The 17,497-nt window shown below is 44.9% G+C and overlaps 3 protein-coding genes across 3 annotated transcripts; 1 reads left to right on the top strand and 2 right to left on the bottom strand.

Moving 5' to 3' along the window:
• The first annotated feature begins 1,934 nt into the window (after positions 1-1,934).
• LOC123049684 (uncharacterized) lies at positions 1,935-3,664 on the top strand. Its single transcript, XM_044472578.1, has 3 exons — positions 1,935-2,118; positions 2,249-2,994; positions 3,093-3,664. Exons 1-3 carry the CDS (start codon positions 2,094-2,096, stop codon positions 3,426-3,428), a joined length of 1,107 nt encoding a protein of 368 aa, XP_044328513.1. The 5' UTR covers positions 1,935-2,093; the 3' UTR covers positions 3,429-3,664.
• A 22-nt stretch (positions 3,665-3,686) lies between these two features.
• On the bottom strand, positions 3,687-8,042 carry LOC123049675 (probable E3 ubiquitin-protein ligase XBOS33). The gene is made up of 10 exons (XM_044472570.1): positions 7,654-8,042; positions 7,497-7,556; positions 7,116-7,187; positions 6,808-7,016; positions 6,563-6,723; positions 6,405-6,463; positions 6,247-6,293; positions 5,943-6,086; positions 5,301-5,392; positions 3,687-4,627 (listed from the first exon to the last, which is right to left on the bottom strand). The coding sequence occupies exons 1-10, from the start codon at positions 7,828-7,830 to the stop codon at positions 4,086-4,088; spliced, it is 1,563 nt and encodes a 520-aa protein (XP_044328505.1). The 5' UTR covers positions 7,831-8,042; the 3' UTR covers positions 3,687-4,085.
• Positions 8,043-10,387: 2,345 nt separating this feature from the next.
• LOC123049664 (shaggy-related protein kinase alpha) lies at positions 10,388-15,648 on the bottom strand. The gene is made up of 13 exons (XM_044472560.1): positions 15,313-15,648; positions 14,022-14,288; positions 13,845-13,937; positions 13,480-13,539; positions 13,102-13,374; positions 12,935-13,009; positions 12,710-12,766; positions 12,497-12,637; positions 12,085-12,135; positions 11,908-12,003; positions 11,748-11,831; positions 10,893-10,995; positions 10,388-10,768 (listed from the first exon to the last, which is right to left on the bottom strand). The coding sequence occupies exons 1-13, from the start codon at positions 15,370-15,372 to the stop codon at positions 10,707-10,709; spliced, it is 1,422 nt and encodes a 473-aa protein (XP_044328495.1). The 5' UTR covers positions 15,373-15,648; the 3' UTR covers positions 10,388-10,706.
• Between the last annotated feature and the right edge of the window lie 1,849 nt (positions 15,649-17,497).

Below are 17,497 nucleotides of genomic sequence, written 5' to 3'. Positions count from 1 at the left end.
GGCCTCAGCCTGACCATAACCTGACACAGCCTCATTAGTACCTGTTCGTGGCATGAACCGGCACTAAAGGTTGCCCACGAACCGATACTAATGATGCCCGCCCGCCTAGCCGTTGGAACCGGCACTAATGGTCACATTAGTGCCGGCTCAAATTCAAACCGGCACTAATGTGCTTCACATTTGACCATTTTTCTACTAGTGTTTGTATTAAACCCTCTCTTTAATTAATAAAACAAGGCACCGTTCGGCATGAACGATAAGCTATCTCAAAACATAACAAATAAATTAATGAAATGATGCAAAAAATGCATTTATTTTGGGAAATTTTTAATTGAATTTGAAAAAATAACATGGTTGCAAACATTCACTTCAACAATATACTATTCTGAGATTTTCTTGCACTTGTAAGCTTGATTTTAGCGCATGTTTCTCCGTGTAAATAACCTAGGAAGGATATGGAGCTAGTAGCTGCTAACCAAAGTCTAAAGAGCAAAGCAACCAGGTGGAGTAGTGCACCTTGACCACCACACAATGTGCATTGACAAAATTATTGTGAACACACCGAACTTCTGAAACGAGTCTTTACCTACCAAGAACACTACCGACCAGGAGGCCATCGTCATCCCCTCATTGGCCATGCTCAACGGGTCGCCATTGTTGGGGTTGGTGAGAAGATTCCAGAAAGGTAGGTACTTTTGACATGAGCTGCCAGAGGGAAGAGGAGATCGTGTTGGTTCGTTTTCTCCATTCACACTTCTTCACCAACTCCAACCGCAAATTTGACGGAGTACGTTCTCCTGAAAACTGAGGCAGGAGAGACAAGAATAGAGTTTTGGTGAAGTACTAGAAAGCAACAGTGCGTGTAAACCATTTGTAAGACATCATCTCCTATGTCACACCTATGTAAGATCTGCGTACAAAATTCCAGGCATAAATCATCGCCAGTTTCATGCATGGTCCACTTGCATCCACAGGTTATATATATATGGTTCAGGACCTGAGTGTTTTGATTATCATTAATACAAAATGGTTATAGCACCTAAAAATTTCTTGGACGCGCGCAAATTTCTTGGACGTTAGGCAGGAGAGACAAGAATAGAGTTTTGGCGATGTAGAAAGCAATCGTGTGTGTAAACCATTTGTAAGCCATCATCTCCTATGTCACACCTATGTAAGATCTGCGTACAAAATTACAAGCATAAATCATCGCCAATTTCACGCATGGTCCACTTTCATCCACATGCTATATATATGGTTCAGGACTTAAGTGTTTTGATTATCATTAATACAAAATGGTTATAGCTCAAACCTAAAAATTCCTTGGACGCGCGCAAATTTCTTGGACGTTAGGCAGCAGAGACAGGAATAGAGTTTGGTGATGTAGAAAGCAACAGTGTGTGTAACTCATTTGTAACTTGTAAGCCATCATCTCCTATGTCACACCTATGTAAGATCTGCGTACTTCCAAATATAAATCATCGCAAATTAATTTCATGCATGGTCCACTTGCATCCACAGGTTATATATATGTGGTTCAAGATATGAGTGTTCTGATTATCGTTAATGCAAAGTGGTTATATATGCTATCTCAAACCTAATCTAATACGGACCTGTGTCGTTTTATATTTCCCACACACAGAGCATGTTTGGAACGCGAGATTCATTTTGCAAGATAAATTCATGTCCTAAAAAATTTCTTACTCTCTCGGAGCATGACAGAAATTCTACTTTTGGATTCCTCTGTTCTCTTCCAACGTTATTTTGTGCCAGGAAAAGCTTAAGAGAAAACTACTCCTACCTGTCAGGCGTGCTTGGGAAGACCCTTAGTAAAAAGTGGTGGTAGGTGAAGAGGTTTTTCTTGCTAGGCATAATAATGCATGTATACAAAGTACATTGGTAGGTCGTGCCCTGGCCTCCACTACGCGCTGCATTTTCTTTCAGCAAAGTGTCACCGCTACTCAGCTGCCACTAGCTTAGCCCAGTACCCACCCAACACATTAAGCTGTCCGCCTCCTGCTCCAACAACGCCACACATTCCCCACATCCATTTCGATAAGGATCCCAGAGCTCCAGCTCCTCCTGCGTCGCCTCCAATGGCGGCTGCCGCTGCTTCCACAGGTAACAAGTGCGCAAAGAAAACTGAGGAGAAACAATGCGGCGGCGGTTTTGGTGATCGGATGCATGCATGCATGCATGCGTTGCCGTGTACGTCCGGTTCGTTAACATGTTGTGCGTCGGTGGTGTGCAGGGAACGGGAGCCCGCCGGTGGGTCTGCTGGTGCTGATGGTGCTGGCATTGGCGGCCGGGTGGTTCGCGAACGCCGTCCGCCCGCCGCCGCCGACGCCGTGCGGTGCGCCCGGCGGGCCGCCGGTGACGGCGCCGAGGGTGCGGATGCGCGACGGGCGGTTCTTGGCGTACGCCGAGTCCGGCGTGAGCCGGGACGGCGCGCGGTTCAAGGTCGTCTACTCGCACGGCTTCTCCGGCAGCCGCATGGACTCGCCCCGCGCCTCGCAGGCGCTGCTGGAGGAGCTGGGCGTGTACATGGTGGCGTTCGACCGCGCCGGCTACGGCGAGAGCGACCCGGACCCGCGCCGGTCGCTGGAGAGCGCGGCGCTGGACATCCAGGACCTCGCCGACGCGCTGGACCTCGGCGACAAGTTCCACCTCATCTGCTCCTCCCTCGGCTGCCACGCCGGCTGGGCCTCCGTCAAGTACATCCCACACAGGCTGGCCGGAGTGGCGATGATGGCGCCGGTGATAAACTACCGGTGGTCGGGGCTGCCGAGGGGGCTGGCGCGTCAGCTGTACCGGCGCCAGCCGCTGGGTGACCAGTGGTCGCTCCGCGTGGCCTACTACGCGCCGTGGCTGCTGCACTGGTGGATGAGCCAGCCATGGCTGCCCACCTCCACCGTCGTCAGCGGCTCCGGCTCCTTCCCCAACGCCCTCGACGAGAAGAACCGCCTCATGGCCCTCTCCACCGGAATGTTCCAAAAGGTTCGTCGTCCCTTCCCTCAGCTCCCCCATTGTCGATCTCGATCCAAGCCTCGGCGATACGACCCTGACGCGACGATCGTGCGCTTTGCTTTGCGCAGAGGGCACAGGCGGCCACGCAGCAGGGGGTGCAGGAGTCCTTCTACCGCGACATGGCGGTGATGTTCGGGCGGTGGCCGGAGTTCGAGCCGACGGACCTCGGGGAGGCGCCGCCGTTCCCGGTGCACCTCTTCCAGGGCGACGAGGACGGTGTCGTGCCGGTGCAGCTGCAGCGGCACATATGCCGCCGGCTCGGCTGGGTCGGCTACCACGAGCTCGCCGGGGTGGGGCACTTCCTGTCGGCGGTGCCGGGGCTCGGAGACAGGATCATCGGCACCCTATTGCCAGGGCCGGCGGGTAACAGCTCGACCGCCGTCGGCAGCGTCTGTGCGTACTGATACCAAAGACGACTGATGACTGATCTTCAGTAGGTAGAGGACTGTAGGAAGCAATGCTGAAGAAAAAAGATTTTTCCCTCCGTTCCAAATTCATAAGATCTTCTAAGTTTTTCTGATTCAGATGTAAGTGTGTTTGTTCACTTATTTCAGCATGTATGTAGTCCGTATTGAAATATGTAAAACATCTTATAATAGTGAACAGAGGAAATGCATTTCATGTGAGCTCAGCAGAACCACTACTGTACTGTACAAAGAAACTGAAGAGATTGTGGCATAATCTATATATCATCAGGGGGTAATTTGATGTCACGTTACATAGAATCTTATCACCGGGATCAGAAGAAGCAAAAAACAACCCCATCCAAACCGTATAATTTACATGCAGCTACAGAACAGTAACTGACTAGTGATTTTCAAGCTATGATCTAGACTCACTCACAGTCTCATGACACAACACAGTAGATATGAGCCGAATGTTACAATACAGTGAAAACTACGGCAGCCAAAAGCTGCACGATGGATCACCAAAACACCAAAATCTTGGCTGTAAAACGGGAGAAAAAGAAACACAGCCGGGGAGGAAAGAATAACCGCTGATCATCTCCCGCATTGAGCTGCGATGAATCCAAATATATTCACAACCAGGAAGGGGAGGAATCAAGCATTGATTTCCGCATTGCACTGCTGCTCCCTCTGACAGCTTCTGCGACTCCAGAACATGCCTGAGCAGGTGGTCCGGTCAACGTCCTGCTCTCCCCTCTTATCCAGCTCTGTGCTTGTGCTGTGCGAGGGCCGCGGAGATTGCACCTCGGAGCCATCCAGCGTTTCTGTTGAGCCGCATGGATCGTCGTCACTGCACCTGCAGGTTGGGAGGGCGGACGACGGAAATGGGCTGCAGGTCAGTGGACAGACTAACTCGGAAGAGAGAGCTGCCACACGGTTGCGCCTGATTTCAGCTTTACAGACAGTTGCTGGGGAGTCCACAGAACGGGTATTCAGAATGCATGGATTGCAGAATGTGAGTGCTGAGCTTGATTTGAGCCCTTCTGTCGGTGTGCTCCGTAGCTTAGTGAATGACATTATTCCATTCCTGCAGAGAGGGCATGGTATTGACCCAGCTGGGCCTGTGAACTCCACACGGACGTTGCTGGTTGAGCAAAGATAGAGAGCACATTTGATGCAGAACTCGTGACCACAGCCTGAAAGAACAGAATGTAATGTTAGGATACCACCATTGCATTTTTCATCTGGTGGTGTACTGTAATGTGATGTACATGAGCAAGTGAAATCCTATTGAAAAAACATGACTTAATAAACCTTAAACTCACTCCACACAGGCAGGTTCAGGTTATTTCGTATTCGGTTTCATGTTTCTGCCATTATCACTGTTTATTAGAATTGTTTGAAACAAGGGAATTCACAAAAGGGTGGCATCATACGACCCTGCAAGGATACAGAAATATGAGCCTCATTTTCAGATTACTATGACACTGAATGATTGCCCCAACTTATTGAGTGTTTCGAGTTTGTGATAAAAGAAAATAGTCTTAGGTGTTCTAACTAAGTCAATAACAAATTTCAATTTTCAAGTGCTAAGATGCATAGTGTTATTCTCTAACAAAAAAAAATGCAAGGATAGCGAAGATGACTCATTGGTGCATATCCAAGCTTAGAATGTAAATATGAACAAATGTAACATATTCAAAATAGATGGAGCTTAGTAGATAGGATTAGACAGGACTATGTCCATCTCTTGACAAATTGTTATGATAGTTTTTATCCTATGATCGTTGAGCAGTCTGTAAAATATGATTATGCCCTTAGTTAAAAAATGGGACAATGTTCATGCAAAGTGTGTCATGTAGCCCCCACCTTCAGCAGCTACAGAGCAAGACCTTTCCAGGCAAACTGCACAAAGGTCACTCTCATCCACCGAGGATACAGTGTGTTGCAACCCAAATTCTCTGCAAAGCATATAAAAGAAATCTATAAGCAAAAGAGCCGACAAGTGCACTCCTCATTTTGAATATTGAACATGGAAGTGTCGATAATTGAAAGCATTATATGGTGTCTGAACAACAAGCAGTTGTATCAAAGGTGAAATAAGTCAAGAAAGGCACACTCAGCTCACTCTACGGTAACAACACCATAAAGAGTGAACTCATTGAAGATGACAAAACACAAGAAGATAAGTAAAAATATTTGCTCTATGTCCGTTCCAACTCAAGAACAGACTTTGGCAATTGCCTCGTTCAGGTATGCCTTTCTGCAAGTAACATTGCAGAAACCATTGCAATTCCGCAAGATACATAAACTGGGCCAATTGATTATAAGAACCAAATCAGCTGGTATGCAGAATAAAACTGCTAGCACCCTTGTGTGTTTTCTCAAAAAGTATAGACTCAGAAATCAAGCAGCACTCATTGTTGTTCATCAAAGTAACTGTTGTCATTATATTTTACTTATAAAACTTAAAAAATCAAAAGTGGTGTATGGTGAGTGTTAGGCACTAACCTGGCTATATTAAGTATGCTCATCAGTGGCAAGGCGAGATAACTGGATGGCTGAATTGCTGGAATAACCGTGTGTGAATTTGGAGAAAGTAATGGCTCCAAGCAACGGCGTCCAAATATCCTAGCAACATCCATGGGAAGCCACCTAAAGAACAAGATACGTATTAGTAACATTTCAACAGGAAGATACACGTTAGGTTCATGTAGAGCCGGTCAAGTTAATATAATAAAATATCTGTGATGGCACAGTCAATAAATATTTTGAAATACAACTTGGCATTAATAATTGAGCAACAGATTCTTACCCATTGCAGTTGAGTGTCAACCTGCTAGCACCTTTTGAAAGAAGTACCTGTGATGGTGGCATTACAAACATTAGAACGTATCAATACATATGCGAAAAGTACAGGCGTGAAATGGTACTTGTCCAAAAATACGATACTCCTTTATGACAGTAACATACCTGGCAACATTCCAGACTGCCCCCACCGGCTGCATAATGCAAAGGAGTACTGCCAGCTCCTGATCCATACAGATACAATTTGAGAACTCGTTTTATTTTAGGTAAGAAAAAATAGCATTATCTACTGCATATCATCTGAAATAAGAATCATCACTCGCCTATCAAATTTGATGTAGTTCCATAGGGAAATGTGACAGCTGAGACATTTGCACCTAACTCAATCAACAATTGCATGCAATCGAAATGACCATTCAAAGCTGCCATGTGAAGAGCGGTAACACCGCCATCAGCAGGTTTGTTGATGTACCTCACACGAGCACTGCACAAAGACAGCGTACAATTGGTTGCTAGTTATTTCAAACAAAATAGACAACACTAGATCAACACTTGACAAAATACATACGGTTCATTAAACTTGAGTCCCAGTGAAGAAGTAGGACTGCTGCCGCTATTCGTCTGAGAATCACCGCCATCTGCCACCGAAGAGGCAGTATCCTCCAAGGGCCCACTTGGGATGAAGTCGGCAAGTAACAGCCTTACACACCGAACAAGTCCGTCGTGTGCTGCAAAGTGCAATGCCGTTCGACCACTCAAGTAATCCGCCCTGGTAACCTTCCAAGCAACCGAAACAGAAGCAGCAGTCAGCACCTTCCTTGTCTCAGGGCAGAAATGGTACACATTGTAAAGACCATATCAGAAATACCACCATACATTGCATCTGAAGAGCAGAAGCATCTGAACCACCTCCCAGTGTCCATGCCGGCATGCATGCATCAATGCAGTCTTCATCCGCCCATCCAAGTAAAGAAAACAATCAGCTAAATGATTCGACTCGCAGAAAGGATTGTAGAGACTGATCGAAATGTAACACATGTTTATCCCGTGGGCGAGCACAGGGCAGGAGACCACGAGAGCCCAACAAGAATTCAGTTTTTGGCTTGCCCCGATATTGCAAAGATCAGGTACTACTACTTTCACTAGAAACACGACGCGGTGGCTGCCAATTTCAGCACGTATAAATGACAGATCTTCCATTTTTGGGGGGAGATTCCTGTCCTATCCATGAAATGGTACTCGGACAGAAAGATCTACCTGGCCGCAGTAGTTCCGCGCGTTCACATCCGCGCCCTTCTCCAGCAGCAGCGTCACAATCTGAAAACCAAAAAACCCACCGGTCCGTGAATCAAATCGAACGGGAAACCACGCAGGCGGGCGCGTATATAGAATCGCAAGGGAGAGCGGCACGGACGTCGAGGTGGCCCTTGGCGGCGGCGAAGTGGAGCGGGGAGTTGAGGCCGCCGAAGGTGGAGTAGCGCGCGAGCGCCGGGCTGAGCTCGAGCAGCATGCGCGCCTCGACGGCGTCCCCGTCCCGCGCCGCGGACACCAGCCGCTCGCCGGACGCGGAGCACCCCAGCGAGTTCCCCATCGCCGCCCTCCTTGCCCGCCCGCGCCGGCGAGCGGCGTCCTCGTGGGCACGGGCACGCCGCACGGGCCTACGACGGTCGGCGGGATCGCCGGCGGCGAGGCGTGCGGCCGTAATTTAGGGGCGGGGGGGCGGTGGTGGGTCGTCTTCGCGTCTTGCGTTCTGGGGTCTCAAATTTTTCCCAGGCCCGGAACAAGGGGGAGGAGCAGGAGGAGTACAAGGCTTTGGATTTGATTTTTATATTTCCATTTTCATCCTCGCTTTATATATACTCTTGGTTTAAAATGTACAGTATTTTTATTTTTTAAATAGTGTGAGAGAAAAAAATATAAATATCTTTTTGGCATGGCTCATGTGCCGCCGGGACCACATGAGTATAGATTAGTAGCCGCGGCTTGTGTGGGGTGTGATGGTGCTTACTGACTGATGGAGTTGGTTTAGATGATGGTCACGGGCCAAGCTTTTTCACCTTTTTGGTTTGCTTGGACGGATGAGTTTCAAGTTGTTGTTTTTCACTTCTTTTTGTTCGCCTTTAGTGAGCCCGGTAAAGTTGCCATTCATAGCTGATTGGCAACACTACCTAACAAGTAACCACTAATTGACCTGCTTGTACCATCTCTAAACACAAAACCGTCTCTTTCCCCACGTCTTGGTGATGTGTAGTATTCCTAGAATTCATACATACATACATACATACATAAATACATGCATGCATACATGTATGATGGTGTCCAGTGTGTCCTAGTTGTATTATACACTTGTACTTCCTCCGTTTCAAAATAGATGACTCAATTATATACTAACTTTAGTATAAAATTGGGTCATCTATTTTAGAACGGAGGAAGTAACCATTAAGAAAAAAAACAGAGACATGAAACAAAAATGGGGCCAATGAGGTAACTCGGGTGAGGTATGCGTCCTACTTGTATTATACGCTTGCAACCTTTAATTTTTTATAAGAAAAAAATGAAAAAATGAAACAAAAATGGGGTCAAATATGGTAGGCGGGCGGGGGTGTGGTTGGGCGCTCGCAAATCACATGTTTTGATATGGACGGCGGGTTTGTCCTCCGATGATGTCCAGCAAGAAAAGAAAAGAAAGCAGGTCGGGACACGGGACAAAGTTTCTGAGGTGGACCGATGGACGGCACTTGCTGTACGGCCCAAGATCACCCACCCAATGTGATTTATCTCTAGCTCTAGGTGTGCCTATTGAACAGGTCGCAGTCGCTGATTGGTGATATATTTATATCGAGTCGGTGTCACCGATGGTTCATCAGTAAGGTTGGTCATAGTGGGAGTAACATAGGTAGTAACATAGATGCCACATAAGCAAAATTGGTGATGTGGCAAGTAGTTAATGAGGAGAGAGGCAAATAGAGTAACATAATATGTTACCATCACATAGCGGTTTCCAATGCATAATGAGTCTACAAAGTAATAAATGAAGGCAACTATGTTACCACACCTATGACACTACCCACTATGAAGGTAGTAACATAGACTAGTAACATATGTATGTTACTAGTCTAAGTTACTCTCCACTATGACCAGCCTAAGCATACCATCGTGCCATTATTAATGGCCGGGTGTCTGAGTGACTCAGGCTGGTCACAATGGGCAAGAACATAAGCTAGTAACTTCACACTTCCCTAGACTATGTTACTACCTCCATAGTGGGTAGGAATATCTATGTAGTGTCATGCAACGATGTATTTATTAGGTTATAGACTCATTGTTTCTTGGAGTGTGTGATGTTCCGGTAACTTAGCTAGTTACCACAAACACCTCTCTCTTCATTAAATACGTGACACATAAGCAAAGTTGTATTGGAGTGTGTGATGTTATTCCTAAGTTCCTCCCCACTGTGACCAGCCTCATTGCATCATACTCGATGGATGCGTGCTACTGTTGACTTAAATGTTCCAAGCGACTTCACAACGTTGTCGGTAGAAGAATGGCTAGGCTGTGTTTGTACGATGTCACAATTATCTAGTGAATTTATATGGAAAACTTTCCAAAAAAATGTTCAAAAACAAAAAGAATCTTTCACGGGATATTTGTCCTCTCCTAACACGCATCACCCAAAAAATATCGCCACTGCTGCCTGCCGTGCCAACTTGTCACCACCAAGACAACAACCTTGCACGTAAAGTATCCGGGGGCAAAGGACACGTCCTCGGCTATTTGCATCTGGTGAGGTTTCGTTGAGCTACCACACTACACTTGTCACCCATCTTCCTTTTCTGCAGATCGCACCGGAACGGAAGCCTCGGTTGGGCTGGCCAGATAAACAAACAATTTGCATCATCATATTCATTCATATTGGAGGCACATGTAAGTGGACCAGGCTCTTGTTTTAAATGGAGACGGTTTGATTGTCAATACCACTACCAGATCTGGTGATCTGTAGTACTTCGATTGCACTCGTATAGAAGCAATGCATGTATGATTATGCTGGCCTTGATGATGGTCGAAAACGCATCTGCTGGCAACTTGGTCAAGTCAAAAGGTATCCACCATGAATGCCTCGGATATGGGATTCGAATTTGAATCCCATGTCAATACGAAGCGTGACATCATCATTTTCATGCTTCACTGAGAAAGTTCTGAAAGCTGGAAACGAGCAACATACTATTCTTTCATCAAACGACATAAACACATACACTTAAAACAGGGGCCCACAGCAGTGTGGGTGGGTCTGGGCCCTGGGCACATGCCCGCGGTTGCCCTTCTCTAGCTCCAGGCCAGTCCAGGCCAGCCGGGGAGTCTACTCCAGATCAAATCCACGACGAGCCATGGATATGCTCGCGGTGTCCGGTCTCCACCCGCACAGTGGCGCCGAGAAATAGCGACCGCTTCTCCAGCCGCCATCTCTCTTCACTTCCTCATATGTTCAGGAATGATCCGGTGGAGTAGCTCAACAGGGAGGCCTTCTAGCTCTGCAGCACATGTCCATGGGTTGTACGTATCAGGTATCAGGTAAGCGTACCAAAAAACTCAACAGCACGGTGTAGTTTTTACAGTTCAAAACAATCGCAGAGTCTATGTATGGTTATTATTTACCAGCTCCCGAGAAGTTGAATAATGGTGGTAATGGCCGTCCATTTGGCAAGCAGGTCTTGGGATCCCGCAGTTCATCGAAGAACGGATGGGCACAAGCATCGACCTGCAAAAATGTCTAGTCAGAATAGTACTCGCCTTTTTCAAGGATTTCTCTTCTTTCATTCATGAATTTAGGTCTAGTTTGGTTTGCGTCCTGGGAAAGTCTCGCCTGGCCTGGGACGTCCCTGGAGGTTGCCTGTAAGTTGTTTGGTTCAGGTCCTCAAGATGCCAGGTATAGCCCGGCCTGGGTTTGCATGCAAGTGATTAGCCTGGACAGTGAAGCCAGGGAGATAGTTAGCCTGGGCCAGGCGTAAGAATTGGAGCGCCTGGCGAACACTGCAGCTGCCTGGGCTCCTTTAATTCTTTAATTAAAGAGACTGTTCTTCGTACATGGGCTCATGAGCTGAATTTTTCATTCATAGTGAACTATCCAGGCCAGGGTGGTAACCAAACGCCTCTCATCCAAAGTTGCCTGACCAGGCAGCAAAACAAACAGAAAATGTGTCCATGCCAGGCAACGCTATTGCCCAGGCATGTGGCCGTGGACACCAACCAAACTGGCCCTTAGTAGGGCCGTGATTCACAGATGCCAGGACAACACAACACTCTTCTTAGAAGCAACCATACTGTACTTTAGCTAGAGAAAAATGTACTCCCTCCGTCCCATAATATAAGATCTTATTGCATCCAATGTGGATGTAATAAGATCTTATATTATGGGACGGAGGGAGTATACTTTAGCGTTAGCAAGCAATGAATTTGTGCTGACTTGTTCATAGGTTGGTTCAAATAGCCCAAGGATAAAATCATTCTTACAGCTGTGCAGCGCAGATTTGGTGAGTACTGAAGTAGCCTTGACACAAGATCAACTGCTTCAGGTGGCATACGCTTACCAAAAAGCTGCATGCAAAAGAAAATTAGGCAAGCATGTTACAGCAGTCTAGGCTAACTGAATACATATAGAGAGGTTACTAACCTTGTGCCAGGGATGAGCTTTTATCTGAGGGAACTTGAATTCGGAGTAGTTTGGGTTCATGCATCTGATTTCTTCTCTTGTTGGGGTACCCAAAATCTAGAATAGGGAGAAGAAATGATGACTTCAGCCTACTGATTTTAATTACTAGACTTTAATGGTTTGGCGGGAGATGCAAACCTTTATAATTTCAACCAACTGATCAACGCCACTTTCTCCAGGAAACAGAGGCTGCAATTTCCCCCAAAAAAAGAGAACTCAACAAAAAAATCCAGCTCATGTACAAAAAAGAGTTTGTCGACAGGAAAGTAATAATCAACTTGATTTTTTCCATGAAAGTATTAGCCCTCTAAAGTGAAGCAACTTCAAATGAATTTGATAACATCTGCATAATTTAACAGAGCTTGATTTGTGCAGTATTTGCTTATCCGGATATTCCACTGTTCTTGTAACTAAATACCATTACTTTCAGCTATAAAAGGAGTCATACGATCTATAATGATAAACAAAAAATTCACTGTTCAAGGAAGCATAACTTCAATTAATGAACTTGGCTGCAAGAAAACTGAGCTTCTAGAATGAGATTCTATACCTGACCAATCAGAAGCTCAGCTACTACACAACCAACAGACCAGATATCAATTGCTGTGGTGTACTCTGTAGCTCCAAATATTAGTTCAGGAGCCCTATAATACCGCGAGCAGATGTATGAGATGTTTGGCTCTCCAGGGACCTAAAATAGAGCCATGTACTGTCAAATACATGTAAAAACACATGACCAAGAAAATAAGTGACAAAAACATACCAGTTTTTTAGCACTCCCAAAATCACAAAGCTTAAGTTTATGCATATGAGGATTGACCTGGAAGATTAATCCATTGCAGTAAGTTGATCATTACGTATGATACAATCAAATAATATTTTAGAATATTGCAAGCAGTCATCATTGAAGGAGGGAACCTGCAAGCATGCAATGATACTGCATGGTTCAAGCAAGAAGATATGTCTAATAAAAGTCTAATGAACTTACCAACAGATTTTGCGGCTTAATATCTCGATGGCATACACCAACAACACGATGGATATATGCAAGGGCCCGGCACATCTATGCAAAGATGGAACAACAAACAACTTGAGGATCATCGAAAGTAACCGTTTGAAAGAATATATAAACTACAATGGAACATCTTCACAAACCTGATATGCATACAACTTAACATATAGTATGGGTACACGCTGGTTCAGCCGACAATAATATTTGGCAACACGATAAACTGTCTCCGAGACATATTCAAGTACAAGGTTTAGGTACACTTCACCCCTCTCAGTTGTCGAAAAGAAGTGATGCTTTAGCTGAACTACATTTGGATGCTCAAGTAACTGCATTGTTTGCAACTCTCTGTTCTTATATCTCTTATCCTGCAGCACCTTCTTAATGGCAACAGTCTCTCCAGTTTCCAAGCACTTGGCCTGTTGTACCAGATATTATCAATGACTTCAAGGCCCAGCATTAGAAATATTCACTAACAGAAATTGTAGTGATATACAAGGGCGAAAGACGGCAAATTAACACACCTGGTATACTACACCAAACGAACCAGTCCCAACGACGCGTTCTGCCATGTATGAGACCTTCTGTAAAACAGTTGGAGTATTAGTATTATCATTACTGGGCCATCCAATGTTCTGAGGAATAAATGCAGTAGTACAAACATCCCAGAGAATAGCTTTAAGCCGCAATACTCAGCCATCAGGAAAAATAATGCTGTATATGCCCATAAATGGGGTCATAGTGCAAAATTCTACCAATAAGAGTTCCCGAGAACAAGTAAACTCTCAGTCCATGGACCATACAAAGGTTTCCGATATGGAAATACTGCATCTAGAATCCGGCAGTAGAATATGTATGAGAGTAGTAAAGATACTGATCAAGGCATCACCTGCTTTGGCTTCCCATTTTGACCTCCTATTGTCGTCACAATGATCTGGCCAGCTTCTGTTCCACTTCCATCAACGGTAACCCCTTCAGCCTCCTATAGTCAGAAAAGCCATCACATAAATAGCAAAAGAATAAATGGCATTAGGTCAACAAGTCATGGGCGGAGAATCAAAATAACCTTATCATTATTATGGCCAACTTTATCATCGCTTATTGTCATATCATTCATTCCTTTCGGAAGATCTGCACCTGTTTCTTCAGCTTTAGCAGGATTCATACTAGTAGATGTGCTTGCCTCAGCATCTCTATGAGATGATGATGATGATGATGATGATGATTCTTGGTCTAGATGCATAGGTTTGTCATCAGATAGATGTGGTTGAATGACAATATCGCCCAATCCATCCTGATCAAATTTTGGCCTTTTTGAGCCAGAGTCACCACCCTAACAAGAACAATATATGCAAATAAGTATTCACAGCTGGAGAGTATAGAGAGGCTAAACGGAAACTTCAATTTGGCAATCACAGAAATTAATAGATCTTGCAACGACGGAAGCCATCCCATTTTCTAGCAGTCCCAAGCAATGACCAACAAACTGCATCCATCAAACTTTTCCATCAATCAAGAATTATACACACCAATATCTTTTAACAAAATATGCATTCCTCTTTTAACGTTTGTACTATTGGGTAACTCATAAAGCTTATCCGCAAGAAGACTTCTAAAGCTGCCCCATAGAGCATGGTTTTTTCTTCTTTGAAAAGAAGGTTGGAACCATATGCAAAAAAGGATCCAATGGCAATAGTTATATGGTAAGCCAATTCCCGGTCAATCCATGTAGGTAACTATTTTCGCGTGAATGACCAATGGAGTGAACAAGCTACCGAACAACTATCGGAGTAGAAATGGAGCATCAAATATCTTAATGATTCATGAAACTATAAAATGGCTTGGCCTGAACTCCTAGCTCGTTCTTGTGGCTTTCTTTTGCATATGAATGCTGGCACTCTGCATCTTTACAATAGTGGAATCCAGCCTTGCGGCCTTTTGGGGGCAAAAATGAACCTATAAAATGGATGAACCGTACTTATTCGGAAATAAACATTTCACGGTGCCAAAGCATTAGGGACTAAAAAATCTAAGTATCGTTTTCATCGTACACGTCAATGAAAAGCAGAATGAAACGGTCACCTTTAAAGCGCAACTAGCTCAATGCCAAATCCAACGAAAGCAAACTGAAGCATTTTCCACCTGACAGCGCAACATGCATTTTTTTTATTTCTCGCCCAATAGCAACTAATCAATCCAGCGAATGAACCACGATGCTGCTGCTCGAGCAAGGCTAGGAAAATCGCGCAAAAACGAAACGGCACCACGGTTTGCGTGTCATTGACGGCAAATGCAGCTGCGCCGCGAATCGCTGGCGGGGGGGAGGGGAGGGGCGGGGACAGATCGAGCACGCGCACCGGATCGGAGACGGAGGAGCGGCCGGAGGCGATGCTCTTGAGCCGCCGCATCATATGCATCCTCCTCCGCGGGCGCCGGCGGCCGCGGCTGCAAACCCTAGCACCGTCCCTCCGCCGTCTGCGAAGCGGCCTCGCCGCTGCCGGAGGCGGCGATTGGTGGGAGGGGGGGCGGCGGCGGCGGCGGCGGCGAGGCCCTAGAAGCCTCCGGGAGCTTCGGGGGGTCGTCGGCGCGGGGGGGAGGCCCGGGGCCCGGGGGCGTGAGGTGAATTTTTTTTGGAGGGGTGGGAAACGGAGGAAGGGGAGGGACGCAGCCAGGGCTCGCCTCGCTACACCACTAGATTGCTGGCTGCTTTTTTTAGCTTTCTGATTCTGACTCTCTCTCCTCTCTCCTCCGGATGTTGCTCCCCGAAATGGCATAGTTTTGGAGATCCTCGGCGTCCTGGATTCTGCTGTAAATTTCTTGAGATGGGCTTGAGTTTCAAATGCTTCCATTTAATGCCAGATGCCATGTAGTACTGCTGTATCCCTCAGATGGGTCAGTCAATGTAACATGGAGTAGCAGAAACTAAATAGTACTCCAGCAAGGAAAAATATTCCTTTACGTTTTTACATTTATGTTTGCGTCTTCCTGTAATCTGCTTTTTGCTATAACGAAATCTTTCATACACTTGTGCTTTTAAATTTCTTTATTTATAGTATTAATTAGCAAAGCTAATGAGATTGATAACCTCACTAGTTTCGTTGGGGGCCAAAGTAGTATTTTATTTGTATGTGTAGATGTTGATCATTAGGCGTGAACCCAAGGTCATATTGGTTCGAGGGAAGGATATGTGGCAGGCATGTGCAGGGGGCACGCAGATTGTGCCCGCTATTCTGCGCCAAGATTCGGATATTCGTTTATGTATATAGTATTTTCATCTTGTATAATCTATTTACTCTTATAAAAAGCAGAGTTGGTGATGATGATGTGCATGCCATCTTGCAATATAGGTCGTCCAATCTATATCTAACGGATAGGAAGAAAACTATAACAATTTAACCGCACTCCTCTCCACATTTGCAGATAAGGCCTTTCCTCGTTCATCCTTTTCTCCCACGAGATCTTGATGTTCCGTGCAACGCACGAGCATCTTGCTAGTACTCATATATGTCCGTAATGCAATGTACATCAAAGTCGTATATATTTTCTTGTGAGGTCGCATAACTGTTCATGTGGGGGTAGGTTAATATACAATAAGTCAATCTAACCTAGACAAACATAAGCCGTAAGGGAAACGGTTCATTCACAGCATATGCATAGGGTTGCTCCTGGTCTTGGTTCCTGTCTGTTCTTTTACTTCGCTGTCATTTTACAGGGAATGCAATCCTAGAGGAAGATTTCTTATTCTTCGTATGTACTTAAGATCAAAGGAATCCATAACGCCACTCCACTTCTATCCCAAGATTCGCTGAAAAGATTGGTTGTACTTATATATTTCTTGTCCATAATTGTGTGTTCTTGTGCAACAGTTTGAAAATGATAATGCTTCACAAATCTCGTCACTCGTTGTTTTCTTTTGAGTATTCTTGATTCAAGTGCCTTATTTGGTTTGTAGTGGCGATACTTTGGATATATTAAGTTGATGTGGTCTAAAATAGTACGATCTTGAATCTTACGAGGGGAATAATATAGTTATGTGTGCTGACATGTTTGGAAAAACAAATTGGTTTAAGTTACATAGGATGAAACATAATATTTGTTTGATTTCATGACGGCTAGAATTACACTGTCCTAGGTTGTTTAGTTTCAAATATTAGAATGGAAATACAATTGGTACACCCATGGTTATGCGTGTAAAATAATTGTGTGTGTTAGAGATTGTCACATTTACTATTATAGTGTTAAGTTCCTAGTTTGTACCGATAGAACTTAACACATTAAATATTATAGTTTATTAATTCGTTTGAGTCCATGTCAAATAAGATTTCTATGATCTAGTTGTTCAGTTATTTGATCCAAATTAAGTTGATTGTAGTAATTCATCGGTGTCAGGATTATCATCTTAAACCCAAGACAATCAAACTTAGTGTTATGTTTGTGTATTACTAAATTTAGTTCCGTGCATATAAGATTTATTTATTTATTCTACGTAATGTATTACATTGTAATAATTGTTCTATTAGTCATTGATTCATTGCAATATAA

This window comes from Triticum aestivum, chromosome 1A, assembly GCF_018294505.1.
Source record: "Triticum aestivum cultivar Chinese Spring chromosome 1A, IWGSC CS RefSeq v2.1, whole genome shotgun sequence".
Taxonomy (NCBI): Eukaryota; Viridiplantae; Streptophyta; class Magnoliopsida; order Poales; family Poaceae; genus Triticum; species Triticum aestivum.
This window is presented reverse-complemented; position numbering and strand designations above follow the sequence as displayed.